Source organism: Theropithecus gelada, chromosome 5 (genome assembly GCF_003255815.1).
Source record: "Theropithecus gelada isolate Dixy chromosome 5, Tgel_1.0, whole genome shotgun sequence".
In the NCBI taxonomy this organism is placed as follows: domain Eukaryota; kingdom Metazoa; phylum Chordata; class Mammalia; order Primates; family Cercopithecidae; genus Theropithecus; species Theropithecus gelada.
This window is the reverse complement of record NC_037672.1, coordinates 21390469-21413315: the sequence shown is the minus strand read 5'-3', so window position 1 is coordinate 21413315 and position 22847 is coordinate 21390469. Positions and strand designations below refer to the sequence as shown.

General features: G+C 44.4%; 1 protein-coding gene across 2 annotated transcripts in view; it reads left to right on the top strand.

Annotated features, from left to right (window-relative positions):
* The first annotated feature begins 8331 nt into the window (after positions 1-8331).
* The window catches only part of ADGRA3 (adhesion G protein-coupled receptor A3), a 130411-nt gene continuing 115895 nt past the window's right edge, over positions 8332-22847 (top strand). For both annotated transcript variants that reach the window (XM_025385981.1, XM_025385979.1), the window contains exon 1: positions 8332-8849. In XM_025385981.1, the coding sequence (XP_025241766.1) occupies positions 8599-8849 (251 nt within the window). In that variant the 5' untranslated portion in view covers positions 8332-8598. The remainder of the gene's footprint in view (positions 8850-22847) is intronic.

Below are 22847 nucleotides of genomic sequence, written 5' to 3'. Positions count from 1 at the left end.
CACCAGTGGCATGTAGCTTGTGATCACCTGAGTTATGGCTAGACTGACTAAAGAACTGAATGTTTAGTTTTATTTAATTTTAATTAATTAAAATTAAAATTTATACCTAGGCGCAGTGGCTCAAACCTGTAATTCCATCACTTTGGAAGGATGATGCAGGAGGATGGCTTGAGTTCAGGAGTTTGAGACCATTATGGGCAACATAAGACCCCATCCTGTAAAAAAAAGAAAATTAGCTGGTCATGGTGGTGTGTGCCCATTTTCCTAGCTACTCAGGAGGTTGAGGCAGGAGGATTCCTTGAGCCCAGGAGTTCGAGGCCACAGTGAGTTAGGATCCTACCACTTCACTCCAGCCAGGGTGACAGATCGAGATCCTGTCTCAGAAAATAAATACATAAATAAATTTAGTTACCCACATGTGTCTAGAGACTATGTGAAAGGAAAATAAATCTTGGGACCCCAGAATCACTAAGCTAAAGGGAAAAGACAAGCTGGGAACTGCTTAGGGCAAACATGCCTTCCAGTCTATTCAAAGTCATCGCTCTGCTCACCAAGATAAATGCATATCTGATTGCCTCCTTTGGAGAGGTTAATCAGAAACTCAAAAGAATGCAACCATTTGTCTCTCACCTACCTGTGACCTGGAAGCCACCCCCCCCCCCTTAAAATGTATAAAGCCAAGCTGTGCCCCGACCACCTTGGGCACGTGTCATTAGGACCTCCTAAGACTGTGTCACAGGCACATGTCCTCAACCTTGGCAAAATAAACTTTCTAAATTAACCAAGACCTGTCTCAGATATTCCGGTTTCACATCTACCATATTGAACAGCCCAGCCATTAATTCTTCTTGGCTAGGACTGGGCCATATGACCACTAACAGAGGCTGAGAAAGTGATTACCTAGCTCTAAGGGAGAAAAAGTTGCTGCTCTGTGGCAGCAACCAACAGTGTGTGCCATAAAAAGTAAATAAGAGCATCATAGAGCTGATATTAGTGGGGGAGGCTAACAACATAAAAATGTAAACAAATAAGAAAATAAGCTACGTGCAGGTTTGGACAAGCTGTGAAGATTAGCAAGATTCCATCGAGATAATAAGTCTAGATTCCAGAATAATGCAATAGGGAATAATGGAAAGTGGGAGAGAATGATTAAAGAAGCAGGTAGGCCGGGCACGGTGGCTCACGCCTATAATCCCAGCACTTTGGGGGGCCGAGGCGGGCGGATCATGAGGTCAGGAGATCGAGACCATCCTGGTTAACACGGTGAAAACCCGTCTCTACTAAAAATACAAAAAATTAGCCAGGCGGGGTGGTGGGTGCCTGTAGTCCCAGCTACTTGGGAGGCTGAGGCAGGAGAATGGCGTGAACCTGGGAGGTGGAGCTTGCAGTAAGCCAAGATTGCACCACTGCACTCCAGCCTGGGCAACAGAGCAAGACTCCATCTCAAAAAAAGAAGAGGTAAAGAAAAGCTCTCAGAAGCTCATAGTCTGGTAGAGAAGAAAGACAGACATGAAAAAAAATCATTAATGATACATATGGATACACACATATTTTATATAACATGTATACTTAGATATACATACTCATTGTTTACACATATAAATATATATATTTAGACACATACCTACACACAGAGTTAATACAGTTTCTCTATTAAGAAAAAAACAAAGCATATTTGTGTATTTCTCTTGACTCTCCTATGAGCCTTACATAACACAGCAAGACAGGATTCGCCGCACAGAATCATTGGAATGTGGTCCATCTACCATCCTTAAAGCAACAGTTGATGCAATACAGTTCTACTGGACAATGTATGCCTGAGTATGGTTAACAAGTGATTTCTATAGCACATTCTTTTTTTTTTTTTTTTTTTTTGAGACAGAGTCTCGCTCTGTCGCCCAGGCTGGAGTGCAGTGGCCGGATCTCAGCTCACTGCAAGCTCCGCCTCCCGGGTTCACGCCATTCTCCGGCCTCAGCCTCCCGAGTAGCTGGGACTACAGGTGCCTGCCACCTCACCCGGCTATTTTTTGTATTTCTTAGTAGAGACGGGGTTTCACCGTGTTAGCCAGGATGGTCTCGATCTCCTGACCTCGTGATCCGCCCATCTCGGCCTCCCAAAGTGCTGGGATTACAGGCTTGAGCCACCGCGCCCGGCCTTCTATAGCACATTCTAAAGTAGAACAATTACACACAGTGAGAACTTTCACAGAACCTATTAATTTCTTCAGTTGCAAATGGTGTGTGCTCTTGAGGCCTGAGGGAGGATCAGCAGTAGACAGACCTGTCTGGCGAGAGGCTCTCTGGGCTAGGGTAGCTTAATTCAAGCTTATATTTTGGTGTGACTGAGGGGTAAGAGACGGTTTCAGAAAGTGTCATCCTCTGAGACCTTTGTTGTAACTGTAGAAAGGATTATTTGTCATGTCCTCATAAACTCACGCTGGGATACAACAATAACTCAAGGTTCTGGGCATTCGAATGACTACAATGCTGAAAAATAGTTTTCTAAAGTTAGTTCCAGTTTTAATACACTAGTGTATGTGATCTATAAAGACCTTTTGTTTTTTTTCAAAGATAGTATGAGTGATTTCTGTGCAACAGTGGCTGAAATGATCCCTATAAGAAAAACATTTTCTCCATATTAATCCTTGGATTCATGGTACCACTTGTGATATCTCTTTTTTTTTCTGAAAATTCTGTACTTTTTAATAACTTTTTCAACTACAGTAAAAAGTAAAAAGTAAAAAGAGGACATATACCAAATCGATACTAGTATTAGCGGTAAACATTTCACAATAGACACATACACTTACTTCAACGATAGACTTCAAAATATTCCCATACTTTAACTTCACATGACTATTTCTGGCTACATCAATATAAATGGTTTTTATGGTTATTAAAAACTATCATATTGCTATATAGGTTGCATATCTTATCTCAAACGCTTGGGATCAAAAGTTTTGTTTTGTTTTGTTTTTGAGACATGGTCTTGCTTTTTCACCAGGCTGGAGTATAGTGGTGATGTCATAGCTCACTGCAGACTTGAACTCCTGGCCTCAAAAGATCCTCCTACCTTGAGCTCCCAAAGTGCTGGGATTACAGAAATGAGCCACCATAGCTGGCCAGAAGTGTTTTTATGTCGGATTTTGGAATATTTGCATATATATAATGAGATATTCTGGGGGTGAGACCCAGGTTTAAAAACAAAATTTGTTTTTCATATACACCTTATTCACATAGCCTGAAGGCAATTTTATACAATATTTTAAATAATTTTATACATGAAACAAAGTTTGTGTCTATCAAACCATCAGAGAGCAAAGATGTCCCTAGCTCAGCCACCCATGTGGATAATCTGTGGTTGTCTGGCATCACCATCATTCCTGACTCTGAATGTATATGCTACTGATAAGCTATCATTTTCTCACATTTATTCACACATAAGTACTTAACAGTAGAAAACATGACATACCATTAATGCAGAGAAAAAATAAAGTGTTCAGGATAACTAAGCAGCAGAATAGCATCCCCAGAATACCTCCATCAGTTGTTAAATAATAACAACAACAAGCAACAGCGATGTTCAGTCTCCACCTCCGAGACTGTGTTTTGATTATATAGTTACTGTATACTGTTTTTCACTTTTTTAGGTAAGAAGGAACCTTAGAAATAGTTGAAGGACTAGAAAGTGGGTCCTCTGAGGCATGCAGCTGGATGTCTTTTTAAAATGTTTTCTCCAGTCATCTGCCCCATTAACAACTGTTTCTGTCTTAGAAGTCCCTCTTTGATTGTATAAACCAACATGATTTCTTGTTCTATTATGAATGAACATTGCTTTAGTCCTTCAGTAAGTCCATCACAAATTTTCACCATGTCATTTCTAGGCACTTTCTCTTTCATTTTCATTGTCACTGATTATCATGATCATCTTCATTCAAAACCATTTCAGCTACTTCATCATTGGTCAACGAATGAACAACTGGAGCCTCATTATCCATGATAAACATTGTTTGATATTCACTTCTTCCAGCTTACAGACAGACACTGGGGGTATATTTTTTGCATGTGTAAGTAGATCAGCCATTATTTTTTTTCTCACTTGACATACATAATCCTTCCAAATCATTACCTTGTTTATCGTCACTGAACATAGTTGCAGGCCAGAGGTTGTGCCAGGCATGCAAAACTCTGTCTATAGTTGCTATGTTCCAAGCATAGGCAACAGTATGTATGGCATCCTTCGTACTAAACTTTATTTTTTTTTTTTGAGATGGAGTTTCGCTCTTGTCACCCAGGCTGGAGTACAATGGCACGATCTTGGCTCACTGCAACCTCCGCCTCCTGGGTTCAAGCAATTCTCCTGTCTCAACTTCCCTAGTAGCTGGGATTACAGGTGCCCACCACCACGCCTGGCTAATTTTTGTATTTTTTAGTACAGATGGGATTTCACCATGTTGGTCAGGCTAGTCCTGAACTCCTGACCTCAGGTGATCACCTGCCTTGGCCTCTGAAAGTGCTGGGATTACAGGTGTGAGCCACTGCATCTGGCCTCATACTAAACTTTTCTTGAAAACCTCCACACCCGTTTTTCTGTTTATTGCTGCTAGAATGCTGTTCAAGGAAGTATTTTTATATTTACCCTTCCATGCTTTAAGGATACCCTGGTCACATAGCTGAATAAAGTCACATTTGGGGAGAAGTACATGGCATAAACATGATTTTTGATAAGAATTTCAGCTGGTGAATAAGCAGAACAGTTGTCAAGGAATATAAAACCTTGTAGTCGTCATCCAGTTCAGCTTTCCTGCAGTGACTGTATGCCTCTGGTACAAAATGTCTGTGAAATCAATCAGAAAAGATGTCATTGGTGGTCCATGCCTTTTTGTTAGCAGAATAATGGACTGGTAAGAAATTCACTCCTTGACAGAAAGAGAGGACAAACTTTTGCCTATCACAGTGAGTTTACACTTATGCGTGCCTGCGACATTAGCACATCCCAGCAGTTATTCTGTCCTTGGCATTTTTAATTCCTATAGAGGCTGTCTCATCTGCCACAGTCAGCGTCTTTCTGGGGCAATAATGCCAAAATAGTGATGTTTTTGTCAGCATTATAGACTTGTTCTGGTATCCAATTTTCATCAGCGATGATATGGGCAAACTCATTAATGACTTTTTCCATAACTTTCTGATCAGCAGACACTTTATCACCACAAATCCTTAAACATTTAATGCTGTGTCTTTGCTTAAACATCTGCAACTACCCTGTTGAACAGTCACAGTTCCTTTCAATTTCCAATTCATTGTGATAGCTCTTTGCTTGTTTCATGATCAGCATACCATTAAGTGGCATGTGGTCACTGTGATGCTGATGGATCCACTTTTTCAATTGAGATCTTCATATTTTGCATCATACAATGTTTTTCTATTTTTCATTTACTTGTGTTTATCACTTTTAGCATAGATCTTCAACAATTTATCCTTTTGTTTCTTCAGATTACACATGGCGGCCACTCTGTCACCATACTTTTCTGTAATAAATTTCATACCTACACCACTGTCCAGTTTCTTTAACAACTGGACATAATAAATGCTTCTTTTTCTTATCGTTGATACCCACAGGATTAACTGCAGGCTTTTTTTGATATTTCTTTTCTTTGTTTTTTTGGAGATGGAATCTTGCACTGTCACACAGGCTGGAGTGCAGTGGTGCAATCTTGGCTCACTGCAACCTCCATCTCCTGGGTTCAAGCGATTTTCCTGCCTCAGCCTCCCGAGCAGCTGGGATTACAGGTGCCCGCCACCACACCTGGCTAATTTTTTGTATTTTTAGTAGACACGAGGTTTCATTATGTTGGCCAGGCTGGTCTCAAACTCCTGACCTTGTGATTTGCCCTCCTTGGCTTCCCAAAGTGCTGAAATTACAGGTGAGAGCCACTGTGCCTGGCCTGATATTTCTTTATACCAAAAATATCTTTACACCACAGAGCAAAGAAAAAGAAAAAACAACAACAACAAAAAACAAAAAAAAGCAAACCCACAGTGAGTAATGTATGTAGATGAAGTCCCCATGTAGGCATTGTGCGGAACTCGACCTTGGTAAATCCAGTCTGCACACGGGCCATTTGATTACCTTTGGGGCGCACGCTTGCATGGGGGAATCTGGGCATGCCCTGAAAAGATATATATCAGTAGAAAAAGGCTGGGAGGGTCTTTTTTCCCTTGGGGATGCTAGTAAACTGCGTAGTGTGTCTGCATTTTGATGGTGACCCATCACATGTGGTCAGGTGTGGGGTTTTCCACTTGAGGTATTACTTGTCGGAACTTAAAAGGTTTTGGATTTTGGAGCATTTCAGGTTTTGGATTTTCGGATTGGGGATGCTTAATGCTCAATCTGTAATATAAAGTTTTATCTTAATCAAAAAACAGGTAATGATTTTGTTAGGGAATAATAATTCTTTAGATAAATTCAAGAGAAATGTGATCCATTTCACCCACCTTAACACAGAGGCACCAGTTTGTCTTCTAAGGTTATTTATAGATCTGAAGTCACTTAATGGTGGTGCTAATCTCCCACTTTTTCTTTCCATCATAGTGTCTGGGCTTGTGTTGTTCAACACCAACAGCGTAGCCACTGGGTATTTAAATTCAAATGTAAATTAATTAAAATGAAACGAAAAATTCACTTCTTATTGCATACTATCTACTTTTCACACACGATGTAGCCACAGTTGGCCACCGTATTAGACAGTATAGAACTAGAACAGTTATCCAATCACAGAATTATTATTAAACAGCACTGGACATTGTTGGGTTGGTCAAATGAACTGCTATTCAAATTTAATACACTAGTGTATGATAAATGGAGACCATTTATTTACTTCCCATTGAGAAAGCTCTAGTCAGATAAATAGATTCCTGGAAATTGGTCCCTAAGATAAATTTTGTAGGGGCCAGAGGCAGTAATGCCCTTAGACTCAAGCAAGAAAAACCGTGCTCTGGGCCCTCCACTTTAGAGGACACCAACCTGACTCTTCTTATGGGGTGAAAAATCTCCAGGCTAGCACCCAAAGCCTGGGTACCACTATGTCCCCAAGACCCAGGACCCTGGAATTCCCTGACTGATATTACCAAGGCCACTTCTTGGCCCTGAGCTAGCTTCCTCTGAGAACTGTCCTCCCAATGAAGGACCCAACAACTGGTATAGGCACACCTGGGCTCGAGAGGCAGACAAAGGGTGGCTGGTAGAAAGTGTGAACAGAACTTGGTTTTGTGGGCTGCAGTGTTCACACACAGGTACAAAAATCCCTTCTTGTCCTTGAAGACAGCTGGGCACAGGAAGCAAAGGCGGTGAGGGTGTACAGGCCAAAGATTTGGATCTGACTCTTTCCCATCTGCTGTGTTTCAGGGAGAAACTCCAAAGTGTCTGAGAATCCTGCTTACAAACCTTCCAGGTTGTTATGGAGGTAATTTCTCAAAGCAGGAGCACAGAACATACTTTATTAGCATCATAGAATCCTTGTAAAATTTCAAACATAGGGTAGGTAAGCCCTGGGCTTGCAAACGTTAGGGCGAGGCTGTAAGTCAGAGTAATCAATTCTGTTAGGGTTTCTTGGAGGGTTCTCTCATTATTGCCCGAACTGGTGAACATCTCAGGTATCTTTGCCTGTCAAATTTCTTTCAAAAGGCAGCCTTTCTAGTGAGGTCCAGATGCATCCTCTAGAGTCTATCCCTGTTGTTGTTGAAGGCCAGAAACAGCTTCAGACTGTTCACCGTATTGAAGAGGAACCTGTTTCCTGGCTCGAGTGTATTTGGGACAAATGAGACTACCACAATGAGGTGAGAAGGCGATTCCTTCTGAAACACTTGGTTTTGGGTACTTTCCCCATAGGGATGCTTAGGGAAATTCCCTGCTCTTCTCTCTACTCCATCCTCCGGGCCAGGCTCTTTGGGCCACATGGGCAGTCTCCAGGAGAGCACAGGACGGCTTTGTCCTGTGCCCGCAGTGCAAGCGCGGTGAAGGCGAAGGGAAACGAGCAGAAGAGTGGCCACCGCGGCTGGAGTTTGAACTCGAACTTTCCTTGGCCCTCTCTACGAGTTACCGCCTTCCCGCGGGCTCCCCACAACTCCTGCCCGGAGGCCAAGGCCCGGGCGCGCACCGGGTCGGAGTCGGGCTCGGCAGGTCCCGAGAGCGTGCGCCGCCTCCCCGGACTCCCGGGCAGCCGCAGACACCGGGAGAGCAGGAGAGCCGGGGAGGAGGAGGGGCAGGGGCGGAGGCGGCCGGCGGCGGCGGGCGGGGAGGAGCCGCCGCGGGTCCTGGCCAGGGGAGGAGGCGGCGGCGGCGGCGGAGGAGGAGGCAGCGCTCGCGCCGGGAGGTAGAGCGGCGCTGGGACCCGTGCGGCCGTGACCCCCGGCTCCCTCGAGGCCCAGCGCAGCCGCAGCGGACAAAGGAGCATGTCGGCGCCGGGGAGGGCCCGTCCTCCGGCCGCCATGAGGCTCTGGGCGCCGCTGAGCCCGCGCCGCGCTCCTGCCCGCCCGGACTTCGGGGCGGCCCGCTAGGCCAGCGCGCCGCCGCTCTCCCCGCAGGCCCCGGCCCGCAGCATGGAGCCACCCGGACGCCGGCGGGGCCGCGCGCAGCCGCCGCTGCTGCTGCAGCTCTCGCTGTTAGCGCTGCTAGCGCTGCTGGGAGGTGGCGGTGGCGCCGCGGCGCTGCCCGCCGGCTGCAAGCACGATGGGCGGCCCCGAGGGTCTGGCAGAGCGGCGGGTGCCGCCGAGGGCAAGGTGGTGTGTAGCAGCCTGGAGCTCGCGCAGGTCCTGCCCCCAGATACTCTGCCCAACCGCACGGTCACCCTGTGAGTATTTCCCGGGACGCCCGGTCCTGTGCCGCTCGGCTTTTTCTTACCTCTCCGCTCAACTTTGGAGAGGGGTCCTGCCGGCACCCACGCGCCTTTGTGTGGAGCTGTAGGTAGGGGGTGGTGCTAGGAAAGACCTCGTGTGCTTGGCATGGGTGCAGTTCAGGGAAAGGCAAGCGAATCTGCGTCTGAGCTGCCTCTCAGCTCCACTAGTTTGCAAAGTAAAGTTTTCGGGTTCTCTGGCGCGCCCCGCGCTGTCCCGGGCGCAGCGCTTTTGGGCTGTGCGGTGTGCCACGTGAGGATGCAAGTAAACACGAAGTCCACAGAGTTAAAGCTCATTCATCCTGGGCTTGGGCTTCCAGAAAACACAATGCTTGATTACAAGCGCCAGTCCTTCTGCTTCTTTGCAAATTAAGTTACACTTACGTGGTAGAGTTTACAAAACACAAGGACTGTGTGCGAGCCGAAACCCAAGACGCTTCCTTTGCCTTTTGCTATCTTAGTTTTATTACAGTTAAAGAACACTTTTTAAGATAGAGTTGTTATTAAGGGCTGGAAACATTTCAGATCAATCTGTTTATGTACCTTGCAGTCCCGTTTTCGTGTCTGTGGGGGCTCATATTTAAAAGCCAGGAACTTTGGAATTGAATACTGTGGGTTTATTGAGCCTTCCAACTCGAGGGATTTTTGATTTTCGGATTGAGTTTCCACCTGGAAGGAAAAATTTTGGTAACTCACTTGTGCTGGGATTCACGGTTCAGTTTTGCAAACGTAGTTCTGCCAATTCTAGCTGAACAGTTGGCCCCAGTGACTGTCGAGTTTGTTTTCAGAAGGATGAATTGGTTTGGAAAGTTTTGAGTCTAAGTGTTTCTCATGGGTATTTTGTTCAACTGAAATGTGAGTCCCTTGGCTCGGGGTTCCTTTATGTTGTTTTGGTTGGTTTCCTAAAAAAAGAATCAAGGCAGCCACTATACAAACATGAATGCAAGGGCCGCAGCATGATCTATGAAAACACTTAAAGTATCGTTTTAAATGTAACCCAAATTCAGCAGGAGTATATACAGGTAGGCCAGGTATACATTTCATTACTAACACCTTTGTTTACCCTTCATTTCCATTTTTTGAATTAGGAAACATTCAACCATGAAAACTGTGTCTATGTGTCTGTTTATGGAGGCCTGAAGATGGGTGAAATAGTTTTTGTTTTGTTTGACTCCTTTGCTAACACGTTACCATTTGGTGGTGGCAGCAGTTATATTTATGTATTTCTTAGCCAGATTCTTTGAAATGGAAATTTTCGGTATGGGACTTCAATTACAGTGCAAGTGGAGAAAATTCCAATGTTGGAGGAGATTTTCTTTGTTACTCTGCAAAAATTAGTCATCATGCAGTTGTGTTATAAACATTTAGGTTTGGGGTCAGTTAGTGGCATTTACGTTGACTCATGTTTAGGTGCAGTTTTTCTGACCTAAAAGTGTCAACAATTCCAGCTGGATTGGGTCAACTACTAGTAAATTGCTGATGTTGCTTTGCAGAAAAAAATAGGGGATATGGTGGTAAATTGATTTTCAGCATATTATGGATTAAACTATTTTACTACTTTTTTATGAACTGGTTAAAATATAAGTATGAAATGTCATTTTAATCCAGGTTTTTTTTTTTTTTTTTTTTTTGGCCTGAAAGCTTTTTAGATGAAAATAAAATTAAGGTTGGGCATGGTGACTTACACCTATAATCCTGGCACTTTGTGAGGCCAAAGCGGGTAGATCACTTGAGGTCAGGAGTTCAAGACCAGCCTGGCCAACGTGGCAAAACCCTGTCTCTACTAAAAATACAAAAATTAGCCAGGTGTGGTGGTATGTGCCTGTCATTCCAGCTACTTGGGAGGCTGAGGCAGGAGAATCACTTGAACCCGAGAGGTGGAGATTGCAGTTAGCCGAGATTGCACCACTGCACTCCAACCTGTGTGACAGAGTGAGACTCTGAGCCAAAAAAAAGAAGAAAATAAAATTAATTTAGTGAGTGGGAAGAAGATACTATTAAGGATCAATTAAAGCTGTTCTGCGGGTCGTGGTGGCTCACACTTGTAATCCTAGCACTTTGAGAGGTGGAGGTGGGTGGATCATCTGAGGTCAGGAGTTAGAGACCAGCCTGGCCAACAAGATGAAAACCCCATCTCTACTAAAAATACAAAAAATTAGCTGAGCGTGGTGGCGGGCGCCTGTAATCCCAGATGCTCGGGAGGCTGAGGCAGAAGAATTGCTTGAACCCGGGAGGCAGAGTTTGCAGTGAGATGAGAAGGCATCATTGCGCTCCAGCCTGGTTAACAAGAACGAAACTCCGTCTCAAAAAAAAAAAAAAAAAAAATGAGGAGTTATTCTGGCTGAAGAGGGTTCAAGGTATATGAGTCCCCCCATAGAGGGGTCCTGTGGGCCCGTTTCGTCATTTTACTGGGGAAAGAGTTAGAGTTACTGTAGATAAGGGACTCACCAGAATTCTCATAGTAGAGTAGCATCTGAGTCCACGTCCCAGATGCTGAACCCAGATTGCAGTTCAGATGCTTTCTCGTTCCTTGCCTTGCCTTCATCTTAGTTGAGCACAGTTTTTGTTGAGTGGCCCCTAGGTAGTAGGTAACGTGTTGAAGTTTGGACTGTGTGTTAGTGCCTAGGGCTACTGCAGATTACTATGGACTTGGTGGCTTGAAACAACAAATTTATTCTCTCTGGAGGCCATTAAGTCCAAAATCAGTGTATTAGCAGGGCCATGCTCTCTCTGAGGACTTTAGGAATAATTCATGCTTGCTTCTCTCATCTTCTGGTTTCCCTTGGCTTGGGGCAGCATCACGTCTGTCTCTGCATCTGTCTTCCCTTGGCCTTCTCCCTGTGTGTCTGTGTGTCTCAGGTCCTCTCCTTTCTCTTTTAAGGATACCAGTCATTGAATTTAGGGTCCACCCTAGGTCCAGGATGATCTCATCCCGAGATCCTTTAATTAAATACATCTGCAAAGAACCTGTTTACAAATAAGGTCACGTTAAAAGGTTAGGACTTGGACATTTCTTTTTTTTTTTTTTTTTTTTGAGACGGAGTCTCGCTCTGTTGCCCAGGCTGGAGTGCAGTGGCCGGATCTCAGCTCACTGCAAGCTCCGCCTCCCGGGTTTACGCCATTCTCCTGCCTCAGCCTCCCGAGTAGCTGGGACTACAGGCGCCCGCCACCTCACCCGGCTAGTTTTTTTGTATTTCTAGTAGAGACGGGGTTTCACCATGTTAGCCAGGATGGTCTCGATCTCCTGACCTTGTGATCCGCCCGTCTCGGCCTCCCAAAGTGCTGGGATTACAGGCTTGAGCCACCGCGCCCGGCCGGACATTTCTTTATTTGAGACACTGTGCAGCTCACGACAGAATACAAATAAAAACATGGTCTTTCTTCTCCAGGAACTTACAGATATTTGGGGAGAAAGATTCATGACTAAGTCTCAGAACAGTATGGTCAATGCTCTATTACCAGGGTGCACATGTAGCAAAAGAAACCCAGAGGAGGGCAACCAAGGCCGCCTTCTCCCTCAATCCTAGTGGGATTGGGGATCCTGAACCAATTCTGGAAAGAGGACTCTGGGGCAGGCGCAGTGGCTCACACCTGTAATCCCAGTACTTTGGGAGGCTGAGATGGGCAGAACACTTGAGCCCAGGAGGTCAAGACCAGCCTGACCAACATGACAGAAACCCCATCTCTACTAAAAATACAAATATTAGCCGGGCGTGGTGGCTTGCACCTGTAATCCCAGCTACTAGGAAGGCTAAGGCAGGAGAATTGCTTGTACCCAGGAGGCGAAGGTTGCAATAAGAAAGAAAAAGATAACTGTGAAGAAAACGGTGAGGGGACACGGGGAGGAAATGATGGGGTTGGAAGTGGGGGACCCCAGGTGCCCACGGGTTTGGAGAGGACAGTATCTGGTTATGCTGCTGTGCAGTTGGTGTTGCTGGAATGTCAAAGGTAAGTGTTTAGTGCCCAGTGTGGTCAGAGAGGAGTCTGGAGGGGCCAAGCCGAGGAAGGCCAGGCTCCCTGGTTTGAGCCTTTATCACTTAGGTGTGGCAAGGCGTTTTCAGCTGAGTTGTGATGTGGCCACAGAGAGGAAAATTAACTGATGGGAACTGGGAGAATGGCAAAGGTGGGATAGAATTTATTTTTTTTAATCACGAAAAATAAAGCTATTTCTCTTTAGTGGATGAACTGGTCTTCATCGTAGCCTAAAAGTCAGACCCTTCAACAGTATTGATGAGCAGCACTTGTTTCTGTAGCTATGCTTAAAGAAAGGTCTGGCAGAAATCCCAGGCTTAACTGTGTGTTCCCCGTGTCTCAGGTAGACTTTTGTATTGAGGGATTAAACTGCTTCTGTTATTATAACACACAAATGGAACAAAAATTTACCTGCGTTTAATGTTTTCATTGAAAATATACTTATTTACTGTATTTCTGTGATTTATATTAAATCTTGCTCAATAATGTAAGTTTTGAAAGTTCTGAGAATTTCATTTGATAGAAAGTTTTACGAATTTATCACTGCCTTTTTAAATGTGGGTTCCTCGTGATGCTACATGGTGATTCTAGACAAATAAAAATATATAAAAAAATTACTTGTAATTTGTCAGATAACTTCCAGGTTTTTCTCAGACTAACACTAAAATAGTGTGTAGAGTTTTGGTTCTTCATGTTTGTTATCAAAGAACTAATAATTATTTTGGACATCGCCCGTGTTGCTCAGTACCAAGAAAAGAAATGCTTGTATTGTTCAGAAGCTTACATCTAGTTAGGAGGACGGATTTGCATGATAGGAAGCAGACATTTAGGGAACCATTAAAAGACTATCCCTCATTAAGTAATAAATCCTGTGCTGGAGACTGTTTCAGTGCTTCAGGAAGCCCAGACAGGGGAGAGATCAGTGTGGCTAGGGAGTCATTGGAAGGTATTTTGTTTTCCTGGAGAAGTTAGGACTTGAGCATGGCCTAAAGGAGGGGAAGGATTGGATTGAGTGGGGAGATGGCATTCGGGAGGAAGGGTGGCAGGTGGTGGCTGGCCCACTTGAAGTGGAGAGACTGTATCGGGCGAATAGTGGAGAGAGCTTTTGGAACCATTTGCCCGTATGTGGTATTTCAAACACAGGCCTGGTTGGGGTTAGGAGAGAGTGCACAGAGGGGAGAGGAGGTGGCCCAGGCAGAACCACACTGGAGCATGGAGGAACATGAACAGGAGTCTGAGAAGGAGCCTCTGCAGAGGCTGTGGGGAGCACCAGGGGAGAATCTCATCCCAGAAGCTAAGAGAAGTTTACGTGTTAAGGCTGGAATGGCCTTTCCAGTTGACATGTTGAGAGATTAAGCCAGAAAGACAAAGGAATAGACAGCACTGGATTTGATGTCCCGGAGTCTGGTGCCCTCCATGAGCAGTGTCCACGTATCACAGGTGAATGAGCCAGGTTGGGTGGCCTGAAAAGAGAAGTGGGATGGGAGCACAGATGAAGGGTTTGGCTTTTGATGGCAGCAGGGAAGCTCATTCTCCACATATGTAGTCAATGCACCAAATAGCACTAACTGAATCACATCTGTATGGCAGATGACGCATCTGAATGTGGTTTGGAGTTCCAAGCTAGGGAGCCTGGGAGTGGCCCACCCGGAAAGTCATTTCTTATCTATGAGGAACACCTGAGTCTCCATCTTGTCCCATGGAACATGGACCATATGGGGGATCAAGGCCCTTTGGGGTTAATTGAAGGTTGCCAGGTGGAGACTGTTGGGGAAGGTGCTAAGTGAAGATGCTGCTGCGTGAACTGCATGCTTTTTTTTTTTTTTTTTTTTTTGAGATGGAGTCTTGCCCTGTTGCCCAGGCTGGAGTGCAGTGGGATGATCTCGGCTCACTGCAACCTCCGCCTCCCAGGTTCAAGCGATTCTCCTGCCTCAGTCTCCTGAGTAGCTGGGATTACAGGTGCAAGCCACCACGCCCGGCTGATTTTTTTGAATCTTTTGTAGAGAGGGGGTTTCACCATGGTGGCTAGGCTGGTCTTGAACTGCTGACCTCGTGATCTGCCCACCTCGGCCTCCCAAAGTGCTGGGATTACAGGGGTGAGCCACCGCTCGCGGCCGTGTGCTGCATGCTTTTTGCAAGTTGCGAGTTTCTCTGCTCAGCCCGTAGCCACCGGGGCATGCAGTTCTCCTGTTCAGCCCACCAGCACTGAACTCTCTCCCCTGCATGTAAGCCCTCAGTGAGACTCCATGTTCTGTTCACTAGCTCTGGGTTTCTTCTTCTTGAACCTGGTGCAATCCCTTCTGGAGTGGGTAGGGGTTCAGCACAACACCTTGTCATGGGAGAAAGGGGTGTCAAGGCAGGCAGGAGGGCATTGGGGCGCAGGTGGGAGGAAGAGGGAATTCTGGCCCCATTGCTTCTATTTTCTCAAAGACATCTAGGCAGGGCGAGGGAAAAAGGGGCCAAGAGGAAGGGGAAAGAGAAGAGAAATAGTTCTTTTGGAATGTGAACCTACTGGGGATGGCAGAAAAGTCAGCAGGGAGGATCTTTTTCCAGTTTTGCCTTCTGATCTGATTCAAAGGGAGATGGTCATTGCAATTGTTTTTCTCCACCTGGATTCAGCCTAGCGATGGGAATCCTTGGGTGTGGCCAGGTTGCTTCTTTGCCAGGTGAGTGCAGCCAAGGGAGAGAGGAGCAAAGTGATTATAATCTGTAGGCCAGCAAGATGCCGCGGCCTGAATTCTCACCAGCAGAGCCACTGGATCAAGAGGAAGATTGTTATCTTTGAATGCAAAATCTTACACATGTCTGCAGCCTGATTCTTAACACCCAGCATGGATTACTTTTTCCATGGACGTTAGTTGAGGCAGTGTTATGTTGTAAACATAGTGCCCAGTGGTTCAGGGTTAAAATAATCCAAGGGTCAGTCTTTTAAACAAACTCTTCGTTTCACCAAAGTGTGCCTCTCAGTGTCCCCTGAGCAGAGTTTATACTGTGCTTCCTGTGTGGCTTTGCTAAGACACCTTTGCCTTGGAATCCCAGTCTGGGAAATTCTGGGATATTCTTTAATACCCAACTCGGTTGCTACGAACTCTTCACTGTTCTGGCATTTTGATTCTTCCATCTCTGAACCCAGGTAGCTATTAGTGTTTGTGCTCTTGTGTCGCTTTCTGTGATACTGGTGCTGCTCTCAGAATGCACATACCCTTGAAAGCAAGGACTGTGACTTCTCACAGCACCTCGAGTATGGGTGGGTACGTAATTGTTCTTTATGGGCAAGAGTAATGCTAACAGAGATACGACTAGGTGGTGGAAAAGCAGGAAAATTGGGGGTTAGAAGGCGGATGCAAATTCACAGGTTTACCTTATTATAGCAAATGAGAACATATGTTTGTTTAGTTTGTTAGTTTGTTAGGTTCAGCTGTGGGATCCCTGATTCAAGGATGGGTATATTCAGTCTATCTGCAGTCACATGTGATCTACTTGATCTTATGTGTGTGGCAAGCACACACATATAGACTGTGTTGGGAAGTGGCTTGAATTCCTACCAGGAATGTTGCTCAGAAATCTTGCAGGATTGGGGGCACAGTTTGGCATTTGGTCCGTGAATGCAAGTCGTAAGCTTTTCTGATATGAGACATGGTTGCGTATCACCCAGCCTCAAAATCCTGTTGTTTCTTGCCTGCTTGGAGTCCTCCAGCACCAGGAGAGCACATGAGAGAAGTTGGTGGGTTTGGCAAGATACCAAGGCCCCAAACAAATGAATATGGTAATGTTTGGTGAGGTTGCTCCCAATGCAGCTCCAGCTTCTGTTCCCAGGAGCCTGTAAAGATGGTTTAAAACAACAGACAAAGACAGAAGTAAAAACTCCTGAAAGTAACTCAGAAAATGACACGGGATGAAGTTTCTTAGACTATTCAATGACTTGTTTCTCCATTCGGCTGCTTCTCAGAAAGAATTGTTTACTGGCTTGATGCTATGGAGGAATTTTCACTCTAGAGAACACAGCTAATGTATTGTGTCAACATTTTTCTTATAAACAAAGATTAGAATACAGAGTTCTTTGAGAATTAGTAGCTTATTTTATTTATTTTATTTTTTTGAGACGGAGTCTCAGTCTGTCGCCCAGGCTGGAGTGCAGTGGCACGATCTTGGCTTACTGCAAGCTCCACCTCCCAGGTTCACACCATTCTCCTGCTTCAGCCTCCCCAGTAGCTGGGACTACAGGTGCCTGCCACCACGCCCGGCTAATTTTTTTTTGTATTTTTAGTAGAGATGGGGTTTCACCATGTTAGCCAGGATGGTCTCAATCTCCTGACCTCGTGATCCGCCCGCCTTGGCCTCCCAAAGTGCTAGGATTACAGGCCTGAGCCACTGCGCCTGGCTGAGTGCTAGTAGCTTATTAACTCAGTTTTTGCAAAGATTAGGAAGCTATAAATGCAAACTTGCTCAATAAGTTTTTAATGTAAAACAATATAATTTTAATGCTTGATGTATGATTTAGCTTGCATTTATGTTCAAATACAATTTTATTTATTTTATTTTATTTTATTTTTGAGACAGAGTCTTGCTCTGTCTCCCAGGCTGGAGTGCAGTGGCATGATCTCGGCTCACTGCAAGCTCCGCCTCCCGGGTTCACGCCATTCTCCTGACTCAGCCTCCTGAGTAGCTGGGACTACAGGCACCCACCACCGTGCCCGGCTAATTTTTTGTATTTTTTAGTAGAGACGGGGTTTCACCGTGGTCTCGATCTCCTGACCTTGTGATCTGCCCGCCTCGGCCTCCCAAAGTGCTGGGATTACAGGCGTGAGCCATCGCGCCCGGCTAATACAGACAATTTTAATCTGAAGAGGGAGCTTTATAAAAGTACACTATTCCTCCCAAGGTTTTTTTTTCTGTCTTGACTAAAGTTTCAGAAATGTTGCATGTCTAGTAAGGCAGTTACCTACGTGTAGAGGGTACAGTGGAACAGAGATGAGGTAGGTGCCTCCCAGAAGGCACATGTCTGTCTTGGCCACTTTTAGTACCACGCTGAACACGTTGCAGATACTAAGCTTTGCTTTTGTCTGGTGTTTTTTTTTTTTTTTTTTTTTTATTATTATTAAAGATAGGGTTTCATTCTGTCACCCATGCTGGAGTGGAGTGGCGCGATCTTGGCTCAGTGTAACCTCTGCCTCCTGATGTCAAGTGATTCTCATGCCTCAGCTTCGTGAGTAGCTGGGACCACAGGCACACACAACCATGCCTGGCTAAGTTTTGTATTTTTGCTAGAGACAGAGTTTTGCCACATTGGCCAGGTTGGTCTCGAACTCCTGACTTCAAGTGATCTGTGTATCTTGGCCTCCCAAAGTGCTGGGATTACAGGCATGAGCCACCGTGCCTGGCCTTCTTTTGCTTTTCGTCCAGCAAAGCATTTCTCGTCCTCAGATCTTTCCTGTTCAGGGCCTGAAGGGTAAAAATGGAAGGTTTAAGAGGTTGATAGAAAAATACTCCAGCACCTTCCTACTTCTCCCCTGCATCTTCAACACCCTGGTCTTTTTGTTCTTATTTGTCTGCAAATGAGTCCCAGGGTAAAGCTGTGCCTTCCTGCATACACTATGGGCTGGCCAAACACCAAAACTTTCACTTTTGGTATTTACTCTTCTCCAGTTGCATTCTTGATAATTTGTACCCTAGTTTCCTATATTTGTATCCTAAACTTGCTTTTGCATTCATTTAGCAAATAGTTATTCAGTGCCACCCTGCTTGTGAACGTATGTAACTTCTTATCTCTGGGCTTGACTTTTCTTTTGATCTATTAGACCAGTTTTATCTTAGTCTTGTACCTCTTCCTAGAGCTCCACCTGTTGCATTCTAGCTATTCAATATCTGTCATACCTCCCCTCAGTTAGATGTTACCCTCTAGCTCTTTTTGATGTGATTTAATCTACATCTTCCTCTGCTGTTATACTCTGCTAAAACAGCAGGGGGATAACCGTGGAATTTTAGAAATTCTTTTTTTTTTTTTTTTTTTTTTTTTTGAGACAGTCTCTGGCTCTGTCGCCCAGCTTGGAGTGCGGTGGCGCGATGTCTGCTCACTGCAACGTCTGCCTCCCAGGCTCAAGCGATTCTCCTGCTTTAGCCTCCTGAGTAGCTGGGATTACAGGCGCCCACCACCACGCCCAGCTAATTTTTGTATTTTTAGCAGAGACGGGGTTTCATCATCTTGGCAAGATTGGTTTTGCTCAAATGATCTGCCCGCCTCAGCCTCCCAAAGCACTGGGATTACAGGCGTGAGCCACCTTGCCTGGCCAGAATTTCAGAAATTCTAAATGGGCAACGGGAGTTTCTAAAGGAGAATTTGCAGGACGGTTTTAAGAACAACCTAAAGGGACTGATGGAACTTTTTGCTCTGTCACCATCATTGGTTTTTTTCCCGTGTCCCACTGCTGGGCACAAAACCTTTCTTCCATGTAGAATGTCTTAGATTTGCTAGGTGACTCACACAGTCACCTGCATTATTTATGGCATTTCTAGCCAAAATTTTTCATGCCATGACACAGATAGACAATGATGATGTGTGCACTGGAGTGAAATGGTGAAGGATGTTCCTGGCCAGAGCCCTTTGCACTAGGCTTGCATCCATCCAAGTCCCATGGTCAGAGGAGTAGTTGTCCCTACCTTCCTGTAATCTGGTTGGTCAGTTTGCGGTTGAGGTTTTCAACCTTACATTTGAATCAACAGAAAGCATTAAAAGTTCAGATGCTTGGGCCACAGACCTCATGTTCTGATGTATTGTTCAGGGATGGGGGCTGGACGTTGGTATTTTTTCAGAGCCCTGTGGGGTAGTTCTGATAACACCTAGGTTAAGAACCTGCTGCTTAGTAGCCCAGGGACCCGAAGGGTTAACCCTAGTCACCATCTGTCGTCTGCCACAACAAAAGAAGGTAGAAGAAAGAGCACAGGAGCCAACCGAGGGCAACTGCCTCATGAGGGAGGGAGGGGCTGGGCCAAGCAGAGAAAAGACGATGAAATCAAGAGACATTTCTAGGACAGAGAGCTGAGAGCTTCAGGACAGGGCCTTATTCATAGAAGCCAAGAAAAACGACTACTGGTAAAGCAGAGAGTGACGTGCTGAAGCCAAGGTTAAGGACAATAGGTTTCAGAGATGTATTGTGGAGTTAAATGAATAAAATGAGAGGGTCTCACAGCAGCAAGCGTCAGTCCAACAGTACTTGAGGGCACCTTGGAGAGACACGAGATTTTCTTTCTCGGGGCACATACCTTTGTTGTCAGGCTGTGGAACTGAACTAACTCGGGTTTCAGGCATTTGGTAGTTTCTTTTAGCGCCTCATCATTTCAGATGAATGACATTCTTGGTTATTAATTTAAATAAAATTTTTAAAACTCACATTTTTTGTCTTTTTTTCTTTCCCCTATTTTGCCTTCTGAAGTCTAATTTGCATAATGTTTGAATTGTGCACATTTGCAATCTTTTGTTCTTGAGTACTCACCGTGGTTGGGGGCAGGTCTGTAGAATTGGGTGTCACACACAGAGAAGGCTAAATTATCCATCACCCTCACCATGGACAGTTTAGGTTTCACTCTATTTAGAATTTTTATTAAGCCCTTTTTATGATTCTCTCTGAAGACAGCGCTATGATAAGCATGAGAAAATCTTTTGTCAAGATGCTAACTCTGTATGTAAAAGTGCTGTCCCCCACCTCTTCAAGAATTGTACTTGAAGGCTAAGATGTCTCCACACAAGAACAGTAATTGTGCCCCTACCAAGGCTAGGGGGACGTAGAGGTTCCCTTAAGTTGTCTAAGCTCCTCAGTCTCAGTGCCATTCTCTACCCTCTTCCTAAGCACTGGACATCATACACAGTATGTGATTAGTAAATGCGATCGGTAAATGTTCATGAATTAAATTCACTCCCGATATGGGGACATTTCTCAGAATACATGGTTCCAAGTATGTGACCTGGTCCTATATCTAGAATGTCAGTTCTATTGAGGTGTTGGAGACTCAGTTTCCTCATGTATCCGCAGCTCCTAGTATAGTGACAGACATTTAACAGCCACTGCTGCCATGGCCCTGTATTGTGGGTGGACTAGTAGAAAGCAGGTTGTACATTGTGCCTCCTTCTATGTAATTGAAAGAAAGAGCAGCTATGGAGATGTAACTGTAAGGCAGGTTCTTTAACATAGTTGTTAAAATGTTCTTTCTTTAAGCCTGCTTGGATCTAAGTCTAATTAAATTGATTCATTTCCCATCAAGATAAGACTTAAAAGCATTCTTTGTTTTATTGTGCAATTCTTCCTGATTCTTTCCTTATGAGAAAGGCAAAGAGAGATTGACTACTGGTGTATTCATCTCCAGGGCAGTGTTTAAGATGGATATCCTTTCTATTAGATTTATTATTATTTTTAATCTGCTGTTTGTTTGTTTTAAATGAGACCAAATGTAAACTCTTCCTTTGTGACCAAAATGCAGTTAGAATTCTAAAGTCTTTCCAGTAACCTGGAAGTGCAGTGTACCGCAGTGGACAGTGTTACGCCGGCTCTTCCATTCCTTGGGACCACCTCCTACCTCGTGTTTGCTTGCATTATGACAGCTGTCATACTGTTTTGGAATTATTTATTTACAACCCTAGTTCTCCTACCAGATTGTAGACTCTTGATGGCCATATTTATCTCTGCATCCCTAGTGTCTAGCATGTAAGCACTCAGTAAATCTTTGTACAAAGAGGTCTCATTTTTCTTACTTTTTTTTTTTTTTTCCTAAGTAGTACTGGGCAGAATCTTGCATTATTCTTATGCAGGATGAATCTGTCATGGATAAATTTGAAACTATTCAAAGCAACATAACCAACATACAAGGTCAAGGCTTAAACTTCCACTCTTCATCTGATAGTAAAAAGTGTCTTTTACCCAGATTTTTTTTTTTTCATTTCTTGATCCAGTTCCCACCTCTTGAGAAGTCATTGCTTTTCTGTTTTCTATTTTGAACTTCTCCCCCAGTTTGTGATGTTTCTCATTATTGCACATAGCCACTTCCTTTCCTCTGTTATAAAAGCTCCTGTCCCCAAAATATTCCCTTGCAGCACCATGATTGAGTGACCACTCTTTCTTAAGTGAACTTCTTGGAAACTAGCGTGAATCCATCCTCTTCATTTCCTTACCTCTTATTTCAGTTTCAGCCTATTGCTGTCTAGCATATATCTGCCATTCTGCATGTGATATATCTCAATGCCTGTCCTAATTTCCAGCATTCCACCCTGTATGTGGCCTATACACTGCCATCTTCTGTCCTATGCTCTTGCTGAAGTTTGCCTAGATTAGACCGTTTTGAAGTTCATCACTACATAATTCTTCCTCTTCTGGTCCTTTAGCTTGATGGACACACCTGGTTTCACACTTACTAATTATTGTATTTGGCAACTGTATTTACTACTTAAACCATTCTTTACCCTTACGTGGTTTGGGTTGATTATAGCTGTCAAGGAGGACCTGACTAGCGTGGCTGCGTGGTTTCCCTGCCAAGATAGACATAGGTAGGGTAGTACCTCCTAGAGGATGCTATGCTTTTTGAGATAAGCCTCCTGGGAGTAGGCATCATCCAGTCTGAACCTATGAGAAATAGAGATTGCTTGAGATTATTGCCTACTTAAAGAACATTAGTGAACTGTTCTACTAGGATTTGACTTTTCAGAGCTCCTTGGTGGGGGGGAAAATACATATTCAAGTTCTTCCCTTGGGGATAAAGTTGAAAAACTTGTCCATCAGCTTAGCTAGAAGTTAGCAACCACAAACAGAAACTTTGTAAGACTTTTTTTTTTTTAAAGCTTTATAATATTCTTAGTTCTTATATTAGTTTTTTTTTCCATCTTTTCCCATTTTTTGTGATTATAAAACCTTTTACATTTGAATTGTTCTGTTGTTACTGTGTGGAGCAAAAAATGAGAGGGGAAATTGTTTAGACCTTTTATACTAAGTCTTTTTTTTT